The following is a 10,753-nucleotide window of genomic DNA, read 5'->3' as shown; positions in this document are numbered from 1 at the left end:
AAGTACCGAACGCGAATCATATGAACATGATGAAAACTAGCTTGACGATAATTCCCATGTGTCTTCGGCAGCGCTTTTCTCTATATAAGAGTTTGTCCAGGCTTGTCCTTTGCTACAAAAAGGATTGAGCCACCTTGCTGCACTTTATTTACTTTTGTTACTTGTTACTCGTTACAAATTATCCTATCACAAAACTATCTGTTACCTATTATTTCAGTGCTTGCAGAGAATACCTTGCTGAAAACCGCTTATCATTTCCTTCTACTCCTCGTTGGGTTCGACACTCTTACTTATCGAAAGGACTATGATAGATCCGCTATACTTTTCGGTCATCAGAGATCCAGTGTCACCATATTTTTTTTTGATGTGTGCCGAAGGTTTTTCCTCATTGTTGAAATATTACAATGGTGGAACCATTGATAGGGGACTACGGGTGAGCTATAGATCACCGTGGGTAACCCATTTGCTTTTTGCAGATGATAGTCTCATCTTCATCAATGCAAGTAACCCAAGTGCGCTCAGGTTAAATGAAATCTTGAGGATTTATGGAGATGCCTCGGGTCAGTGTATCAACAGAGAAAAAAGCTCTATACACTACTAGGAAAAGGCTAATTAGTGGCGCACCTATTTTGGCCATTAATGACGCACTATAGGTGCGCCAATATCATCACGCCACTAGTAACAAGTGCTAATGCGCCACTATCATCACGCATTAGTATACCAGATAATAGTGGCGCACCTGGTAGTGGGCCATTACTATGTCCAACAGTGCACCATTACTATCTGACTTAGTAATGGCGCACCACATATCTGGTGCGCCATTACTAACAAAAAAAATTCAATTTTTTTTCCAAATTTTTTTAGAAAATATTTTTTCAATTTTTTTCCAGAATTTTTTTGTTTTTTTCTTAATTTCGGATCACTATGGCTTAATCTCAGGTCAATATGCTTAATATCAAGTCAAATCGCACTCCGTGGTCAAACTTTCAGGAAGGTCATCCATCCTCACACTACTCCAGCCCGAGCACGCTTAACTTCGCAGTTCTATCCAACCCCAGCACCACCTCACTTAACAGGCACTTGTTGATATATCTATCATATCAATCCTATTAAACTTTGTTGATGTCTATGACTTTGTTCATGTTTATGAATGTGATGAAATTTTGAAATAATATTTCAAACTTGCCGGTCATATTACGTATCATATTTTGAACATTTTTCCCAAAAAAATCGAAACCAATTTTTTTTTCTGCTACTAGTGGCGCACTGTTTGAAATTTTTTTCGTCTTTCCCCCTCTAGATCTTAAAAGCCCCATATCTTTCGTTCTGTTAGGTTTTGGGGGATTCTGAAAATGTTCAACGGGGTTCCCCCTATTGAATTCGGATGTAACTTTTCGACTAGATGATTTTTCATATAAAAAACTTTTTAATCTGAGTTCGTATGCAAAAGTTATGCCCATTTTACTAAATTCCAGAGATATTTTGCATATCACGTGGGAAACTTATTTTCTTTTATTTTTTTGACATTTTCATCATTTTTTTTAAAACCGGAAAGGCGGTCCAGGGGGGTGCATTTGGTCAAAGCTACCAATGGTGCACCACCTACCAATGCGCCATTAGTAACCCTGGTTACTAATGACGCACCTGGTACGTGTTGCGCCATTACTAGTTTCGCAAAAATAAAATAAAAAAATTAGTAGTGGCGCACCGTGGTTGTGGTGCGCCATTACTAGTTTGAACTAGTAATGGCGCACCATGGGTATAGTGTGCCATTACTAGTTTAAAAAAATTGTTAGTAGTGGCGCACAGAGTGTGTGGTGCGCCATTACTAGTTAAAACTAGTAATGACGCACTATGCTCTGGTGCGCCATTACTAGTTTTGGAAAATTGCTAGTAGTAGCGCACCGTGGGTGTGGTGCGCCATTAGTGATATGGACACTAATGGTGTACCTACACATTTGGCTATAGCCCTTTTCCTAGTAGTGATATGTGGTGCACCATTAATCTTCATATTAGCTATAGCCCTTTTCCTAGTAGTGATATATTTCAGCTCCAATACACCGACAAACTTGAGGCAACTTTTGAAGGCAACCTTGAACATTCAGTTTGAGGCTTTTAATGAGAAATATTTGGGTCTCCCTATTGTTGTTGGACAGATCACAAGTGGAACCTTTGATCACATCAGTGAGAGGGCCCGGGCGAGAATGCAGGGATTGTCCGAGAAATTATTAGCTTGTGCAGGCCGTGAGACTTTGTTGAAATCAGTGGTTCAAGCTATTTCCACCAACCCGATGAGTACTTTTTTGTTAACCAAGAAAGTTTGCAAGAGTTTGACGTCTCCTATGGCCAAATATTTTTGGAGTAGTTCTCTTGACAAAAGATCAATGCACTGGGTGTCTTGGAAGGAGCTAGCAACACCCAAGTGTAAAGGCGGGATGGGTTTCAGAGACCCGCATCTGTTTAATCTTGCCATGTTGGGAAAGCATGCATGGCGTTTTCTAACGAACCCTAATGCCCTCTGTGCAAGAGTATTGAAGGGACGTTACTTTCCTGACACAGATTTTATGCATGCTATTTGCCTAAGTCGGCCTGGCCACTTGGAAAGCCATTATAGCAGGAAGAGAAGCTCTATGATGTGGCTTGATCTCACGTGTCGGAGATGGTAGCACCATCGACGTCTGGACCGATAAATGGATTCCAGGTACTATATCCATGTCACCTATCTCTAGACCACCGAACACTGCTATTCAAAGGGTGGCAGATCTAATTGACACATCAAATTGGTCTTGGAAGCATGAGGTGGTCAGGGAGACTTTCATTACCTCGGATGCTGAGGCCATTCTTAAGATTCCTATCCGGCAAGGGGGAGGTGATGATTATCTTGCTTGGGCATTCGAAAGATCAGGCAACTACACTGTGAAGACGGCGTACCATGCTCTTGTGACTAAGAACGAACGTTTGGCTCTAGACGAAGGGACGGCTACCGGTACCTCAACTGATAATCAACAGATGTGGAAAGCCTTGTGGAAATTGAATGTCATCCCAAAAGTGAGAGTTTTTTGGTGAAGAGTTCTTCGCGGGATTCTTCCAGATGAAGCCACTCTCAACTATAGACACATTGCATAAATTCGTAGATGCAAAGTATGTCTAGCTATGGACGAGGATCTGAAACATGCATTGATTCATTGCTCGCATGCTAAACGCTTCTGGGAGGAGGAGTGTGCATGGTTCAGTCTCCGGCTACCTCGTTTACATCCGGATTCGTGGGCTCGCCATATCTTATGCGACCCGCGGTTTACCGATGATGACTGTGCTAAGATCACTACTATTATGTGGTCTATTTGGCATTCCAGGAATCGTATCAAGCACGGTGAAGAAGGATACTCTGGTCTTGCCGGGCTTTGGGTGGCGGCCTCCTGATGATGATTTTGTACAAATCACCACCGATGGTGCTCTCAATCTAGCGGATGGCAGGGGGCACGGGAGGCATTGCTCGTTCTTCGACGACCCTACTAGGTGCCTGGTGCAAGCCATATATGGGGATCTCGGATCCCTTGATCATGGAGGGACTTTCTTTGCGAGATGGAGTTCGGTTTGCATCTCTTCGTGGATTCTCGCATGTGATAATGGAAGTCGATTGCTTGGAGTTGGTGACACTGTGGACCACTCGCCACAATTATCGTTCGATTGTGGCTCTTTTACTATTAGAGATGGAGAGCTTAGTGTTCATTTTTTCTCTTTTATTATACAACATGTAAACAGGTCAGCTAATCTCCCGGCTCACTTGTGTGCAAAGCATGCCTGCACACTTAATGTGACCGATAGTTGGCTTGACGAGACTCCTACCTTCTTAATGTCCAGCCTTTTGGATGACTGTTCCAAGAATGTTTTTACTCAATAAAGCTCTCTGAATTTCCCCGCAAAAAAAGTGTAGGGTGGAAATTATTCATGGGAATTTGACAGAAAATGAATTTCCTCTGTTTGTTTCGGGTCTTGGAATGGGAGTTGTTAGTGATACGGTTTAGTAGGTACAGAAACTGAACCGACCAAGGGCAAGTAAAAATGATGGGCGGTGTAGAAAGTGAGCAAAACTAGATACAAACACTGTTCCAGTAACTCAAAACGGGGGTGCACAATCAAACATCTTTTTTTTTACATCCACAACAAACATCCTTATAGGCAAGTCTTGTATGTACACACCCTCCGTCTCAAAATAAGTGTTTTGAGTTTAGTATAAATTTGTATTAAAGCTAGTATAAAGTTGAGACACTTATTTTGAACAAAGGAAGTACTATTCAAGATAAATGTCACTCTATTCCAACAGTTTTTTCTATTCTCACATTAAAAATCCTGCGAATCAGAGAGGGCCTGATACAGAGGGGTGTAATTGTAAATGACCCATTTCCCCCTCGTCCAAACCCTCGTCTTGAACCTTGCCCACCAAATCTGGCCGCCGCCGCCCCTATGTTCCGTCGCGACGCCGCTCGGCAGCTCCCCCTCGGAGGCAACCCCACCGCTTCCATCGCCACCGGCCTTAATCGAGAGTTCCAACCCGCCCCGTCCCCGTCCTCCCCCCCAACTCCCACAATGACAGCTTCGCAGAGTTCAATAGCGAGTGTGCCGTCGAGGTGCACAGCAGAGACGGCGCGGGGCACGGTTGCGTTCAAGATCGCCGGCTACAGCCTGCACAAGGGCCTCGGTATAGGCAAATGGCTCCGTTCTCCGTCATTCTCCATCGGCGGCTACGAGTGGTGCATCTACTACTACCCCGACGGATACCAAGAAGAGAATAGCACAGGTCACGTCTCCATCCTCCTCAGGCTCTTGACCAAGAACGCCAAGGTGAGGGTGCTCCACAAGTTGATGCTTGTGGAGCCGGTTAGTGGGCGGTCGATTGTGGTGAACTCCTGCAAAACGCCTAAAGTGTTCGACGATAAAATGTCTTGGGCCGTACCAAAGTTCATGAAGACGACCGCTGAAGTAGAGTCGGTGTACCTGCAGAACGATTGTCTCCTGATCGAGTGTGAACTCAGTGTTATCAAGGAAACTGAGATCCATGTGCCGCCCTCTGACCTTTCGGATAATCTTGCAACCTTGCTAGAGGGGAAGATAGGAGCAGAGGTGACTTTCAAGGTTCAAGGGGAGGTTTTTTCCGCTCATAAGATTTTGCTTGCAATGCGATCGGCGGTCTTCAACGCACAGTTCTATGGGCCGATGAGGGACAAGGGGGCACATGACATAACTATTGATGACATGCAGTCTGCTGTTTTCAAGTCATTTCTTCACTTCATCTACACTGATTCAATGCCTTCCATGGACGATCTCGAGGATGATGACAAAAGAGAAATGGTTAAACACTTACTGGTGGCTGCAGATAAGTATGCAATGGGAAGGATGAAGATGATATGTGAAGGCATGATATGCAAGAGTCTTGATGTTGAGAATGTGGCGACTCTATTAGCTCTAGCTGACAAGCACAATTGCAGAAATCTCAAAGATGCTTGCATTGAATTTATGCTCTCTTCGAATAGAATGAATGATGTGATTGCAAGCCAAGGGTATGTACAACTCAAAAGATCTTCGCCTGATATCATTGTGGATGTGTTGGAGAGAGCAGCTAAATCCCGCAAAATTTAGTACGCCAACCTGGTATGAGCTACTGCTTATCCTTCCGTTCCTGATTGATCTTTGGAGGCGAATGCCTTATGTTGGGTTGGAGAAGGCAATTAAGTCTTGCTAAATTTGTACTGTCCATCCTGGGGTTAGCTTCTATCTAGTTACTTTTGATACATAGTGACCTTAGATGAGATCTTTTGGAGTAAGCAGTTTGTTCTATAAAATGTATGTCTACAAGTGTATTGTTTGCCCTGTCTGATATAAGTATATATGAATCTACGGTAGCTCGCTAGTTGCCTTTGTTATCTGCTCCGTTTAATATCTGGCTCATGTGAAGAATGATAAAACTTCGAGTTTCGAGTTCTTGGCTATCACTTTTGAGATAATCTGTTTTACTACCTATATGAAAAACTTACATTTTGAATGCCAGCTGTTAGATTTTAATTAGAGACATTTACAAATGGTCTCTTGACATGAACCTTGGTTGCACAGCAGTTTTCTTTGATTCTGAAAATTTTAGTTAGAAAATGAAGTTGAAGTCTTGAACCAAACTACTTTGAGATCAGGAGCAGGCAATTGTAGATTTGATTTTCAGTTAGTAGTACTTCTATTGTACAAGCATATGTTCAGTGAAGTCTCTGTGTATGTTAGCTACACAAGCGCAGTCCTGTGAGAAATAGGTACATAATTGAGGGAGGGGTTAACCGTACAAAAACTGAGAGAGGGATTGAGACGAATCTGGAGGTTTAATCCCTACAGGGAATGGTTGAGGGAGTTGGGATTACCCTTGTTAGGAGCTAGGGTTCTGCCCGGTCTTGGCCGGAGGCTGTAGGGGAAGGAGGGAGAGGGGCGAGGGCTGGAGCGGGCGCGCCGGCGAGTGGGCGCCGTCGCGGCTAGGGTTCCGGCTTCTCAGGGAGCCGGGCAACAGAAGATGATAATATCTTTATTGCTTAATTCCAAAAAGAGTCTTACAGCCTATATTTATAACCTAGATAACTTGCATAAGAATTAACCTAAGATAACTTGCATAAGAATTAACCTAAGATAACTTGTGGGCTAAGATTGCCCGGTGGGCCTAGCTACCGGCCATAACACTTCTCCCCGCCTTCACAAACAGCTCGTCCTCGAGCTGTAAGGTGGGGAAGCGCTTGGGGAAATCCTCGAGGCGATCAGCCAGCGTCAAACACCTTCTCGACAGCTGGGGCGGCCAGGTTGGCGGCGACGGCGTCCTTCGGAATGTAGTCTGCAACCTTCAGGTAGAAGAGTCGCGGGCAGGCATGGCCGGGCGTGTAGGGTTCATCACAGTTGAAGCACAACCCTTGGCGGCGACGCTCGAGTATCTCGGCTGAGGTGAGCCGGCAGAACGGGCGCACCGCGGTCGCGGCGGGGGGTGCCGCGGAAGCCTGTGTAGGTCGACCCTGTGCGGGATCCGGTGAGACTAGCGACCCAACGGCCCGGGACGGTGATTCCTGCTGACTGGCCACCGCGCGGCGCTCGAACGCGCGGGCGTAGTGCATGGCCGTCTGGAGATCTTGAGGCCCCTTCATCTCAACATCCACGCGGATGTGGTCGGGAAGGCCGCCGACAAAGAGTTCAGCCCGCTGTAAGGCCGTCACACCCGGCGCGTGACACGCCAGGGCCTGGAAGCGGTCGGCGAAATCCTGCACCGAGGAGGTGAAGGGCAGGCGGCCCAACTCGGCCAGGAGGCTCCCGCGTATCGGTGGTCCGAACCGAAGAAGACGTAGCTCGCGGAAGTGATCCCACGGTGGCATGCCGCCCTCGTCCTGCTCGAGGGCGTAGTACCATGTCTGGGCGGCCCCGCGGAGATGGTAGGAAGCCAGCCAAGTGCGCTCCGACGCGGGCGTGCGCTGTCCACGGAAGAACTGGTCACACTGGTTGAGCCAGTTAAGCGGGTCGTCTGACCCGTCGTATGTGGCGAAGTCGATCTTTGCAAACCGGGGTGGCTGCTGGTGTGGCGCGCCCTGGCCCACTGCCTCGGCGGTACGGAGGGCTGATGACGGAGCTTGGTCCAGCGTGGAAGGGCCGGCATAGTTCCTTGTGGCACCCGACGCCTCGGGCTGCAACTGGAACCCTGACGGTGGCCGGGCCTCCGTGGAAGCCGACGGCGGCCTGTGGAGCCAGCCGGGAAGTGGCGACGGTGACGAAGGGAAGCGGACCTCCTGGATCGGAAGGCCGCTCGGCGAGGACCGGCCCAGGCTAGGGTTGGGCGGGGGCGGTGGTGGAACATGCATCGTTGCCACCGAGAGGGACGACGCGGTGGGGGACGGCGCGGGCGGCGGGGCCCAGGTCGGCCACTGCGGCCAAGGCGGCGTCGAAGCCGCCGGTGGGGGAAACGCCGGGTAGCCGCCGGTGATGGCCACCGGTACTGAGTACCACGGTAGCGCCTGCTGGCCCACGAGCGCGGCCGGATGAAGCGGTGGAGGCGGCCCGTATGGGCTTGCCAAGTAGAGGCGGATGCCCTGGACCGCGACGACTAGGTCGTTGAGCACGCCGGCCATGGCCTCCGGTGTGAACTGCGGCAGCGCTGGGGGAGGCGACGGCGGTGGTTGCTGGATGGGGGTTTGCGGCTGGCCCTGGCCCAGCGTGGTGCCGGGTGCGGAGGAGATCGACGCCGATAGGGAGGCCGTGGTGCCCGGTGACGCAGCGGTGGCATTGGTGGAATCGGTGGCAGCGGCGGTGGGAGAGGCGTTGGGCAGCAGCGGCTGCGGTGGTGGCGGGTTTGGAGGCGGTGAAGACATGGTCGAAACCCGGGTACCTGATACCAAGGTGTTAGGAGCTAGGGTTCTGCCCGGTCTTCACCGCCTCCAAACCCGCCACCACCGCAGCCGCCGCTGCCACCGATTCCACCAAGGGACGGTGACTCCTGCTGGATGGCCACCGCGCGGCGCTCGAACGCACGGGCGTAATACATGGCCGTCTGGAGGTCCTAGGGTCCACGAAGCTCCACGTCCACGCGGATGTGATCCGGAAGTCCACCAACAAAGAGGTCGGCTCGCTGTTGCGCCGTCACGCCCGACGCATGGCATGCCAGGGCCTGGAAGCGGTCGGCGAAGTCCTGCACCGTAGAGGTGAAGGGAAGGCGGCCGAGCTCCGCCAAGCGGCTCGCGCGAACCGGAGGTCTGAAGCGAAGGAGGCAGAGCTCGCGGAAGCGCTCCCAAGGGGGCATGGCGCCCTCGTCCTGCTCGAGAGCGTAATACCACGTCCGGGCCGCGCCGCGGAGGTGGTAAGAGGCAAGCCATGTACGCTCTGATGCGAGGGTGCACTGCCCGCGAAAAAACTGGTCGCACTGGTTGAGCCAGTTGAGGGGGTCCTCCGTGCCGTCATAGGTGGCGAAGTCGAGCTTGGCGAACCGCGGCGGTGTCTGTGTCGGAGCGCCGTGTCGAGCGGGCTCGGAGGTGCGAAGCAACGAGGCGGGCGGCGCCTGGTCGGAGTACCCCGGGTAGGGGCCCGCGGAGCCGGATGGCCCGCCGAACTGCAGGGACGGAGTCGGCTGTTCCGGAGCCGTGGTGTAGACCGGTGGTAGCGAAGACCCGGCCGCCCAAGATGGTAGTGGCGTGCCCTGGCCCACTGCCTCGGCGGTACGGAGGGCTGATGATGGAGCTCGGTCCATGGTGGGAAGGCCGGCGTAGTTCCCCGTGGCGCCCGATGCCTCGGGCTGCAACTGGGAACCCGACGGCGGCCGGGCCTCCATGTAAGCCGGCGGCGGCTCGTGGAGCCAGCCGGGAAGCGGAGACGGTGACGATGGGAAGCGGACCTCCTGGATCGGGAGTCCGCTCGGCGAGGACCGACCCAGGCTAGGGTTGGGCGGGGGCGGTGGTGGCACCTACACGGTTGCCGCCGGGAGGGACGGCGCGGCGGGTGACGGCGCGGACGACGCGGCCCAGGTCGGCCACTGCGGGCCCTGGGCGGCGGCTGGCGGCGCGGGTGGCGCCGCGAGTGTCGGCGTCGACCACTGTGGCCAAGGCGGCGCCGAAGCCGCTGGTGAGGGAAACGCCGGATAGCCTCCGGTGATGGCCGTAGGTACGGAGTACCACGGCAGTGCTTGCTGGCCCGCGGCCACGGCTGGATGGAGCGGCGGGAACGGCCCGTACGGGCTAGCCAAGTATAGGCGGATGCCCTGGACCGCGACGACCAAGTCGTTGAGCACGCCGGCCATGGCCTCCAGTGTAAACTGCTGCGGAACGGGGGGAGGCGACGGCGGCTGTTGTTGGACGGGGTGTGGCGGCTGGCCCTGGCCCGGCGTGGTGCTGGGTGCGGGGGAGATCGGTGCCGACAGCGAAGCCGTGGCGCCCGGCGATGAAGCAGCAGCGGTGGAGTTGGTGGCAGCTGCGGTGGTGGAGTTGGCGGGCAGCGGCGGTGGCGGTGGCGGCGAAGACATGGTCGAAACCCGGGTACCTGATACCAAGGTGTTAGGAGTTAGGGTTCTGCCCGGTCTTGGCCGGAGGCTGTAGGGGAAGGAGGGAGAGGGGCGAGGGCTGGAGCGGGCGCGCCGGCGAGTGGGCGCCGTCGCGGCTAGGGAGGAGCCGGGCAACAGAAGATGATAATATCTTTATTGCTTAATTCCAAAAAGAGTCTTACAGCCTATATTTATAACCTAGATAACTTGCATAAGAATTAATCTAAGATAACTTGCATAAAAATTAACCTAAGATAACTTGTGGGCTAAGATTGCTCGGTGGGCCTAGCTACCGGCCATAACAACCCTACTGCTGGGTGGATTGAAATCCCCGAGGGTATTAGAGCCCCACCAACTGAACAAAGCCTAATGTGGATTCGTGTGTGGTGCGCCCCTCTGTTTAGCTCCGCTCCTGCGCCGCACGAAGCTGGATTTGTCCTGGTAGGCGATTATGGCACCGGCTCATGGATCTCACGCTGCCGATATAATCTAGCAGCTTATGAGAAAAGTCAGGTAATGTGTCCGCGATAGCTGCATATGTGTAATTTCATTTGGTTTGTACACAATTTCGTTTTGTATCTGTCATTTCTTTCCCGAAAAAAGCACACTGCTTGACGATTTTTCTTGGAATATTCTGTCCCAGATGTGATTGATCTCTTATCTTTTTTGGCCCATTTCTTGTTTGAAATGCGCTTTCTCAAAATCTGATGGAGGGATATT

General features: G+C 51.7%; 1 protein-coding gene across 1 annotated transcript; it reads left to right on the top strand.

The window, feature by feature from the left end:
- Positions 1 to 4,452: 4,452 nt before the first annotated feature.
- On the top strand, positions 4,453 to 5,895 carry LOC123106477 (BTB/POZ and MATH domain-containing protein 1-like). Its single transcript, XM_044528630.1, has one exon. The coding sequence runs from the start codon at positions 4,465 to 4,467 to the stop codon at positions 5,635 to 5,637; it is 1,173 nt and encodes a 390-aa protein (XP_044384565.1). The 5' UTR covers positions 4,453 to 4,464; the 3' UTR covers positions 5,638 to 5,895.
- Positions 5,896 to 10,753: the final 4,858 nt, after the last annotated feature.

The sequence above is a fragment of the Triticum aestivum genome, chromosome 5A, assembly GCF_018294505.1.
Source record: "Triticum aestivum cultivar Chinese Spring chromosome 5A, IWGSC CS RefSeq v2.1, whole genome shotgun sequence".
NCBI lineage: Eukaryota > Viridiplantae > Streptophyta > Magnoliopsida > Poales > Poaceae > Triticum > Triticum aestivum.
This window is presented reverse-complemented; position numbering and strand designations above follow the sequence as displayed.

Coding starts and splice junctions, on each gene's coding strand:
- LOC123106477 (XM_044528630.1), top strand. CDS start 4,465: ATGTTCCGTCGCGACGCCGCTCGGCAGCTCCCCCTCGGAGGCAACCCC.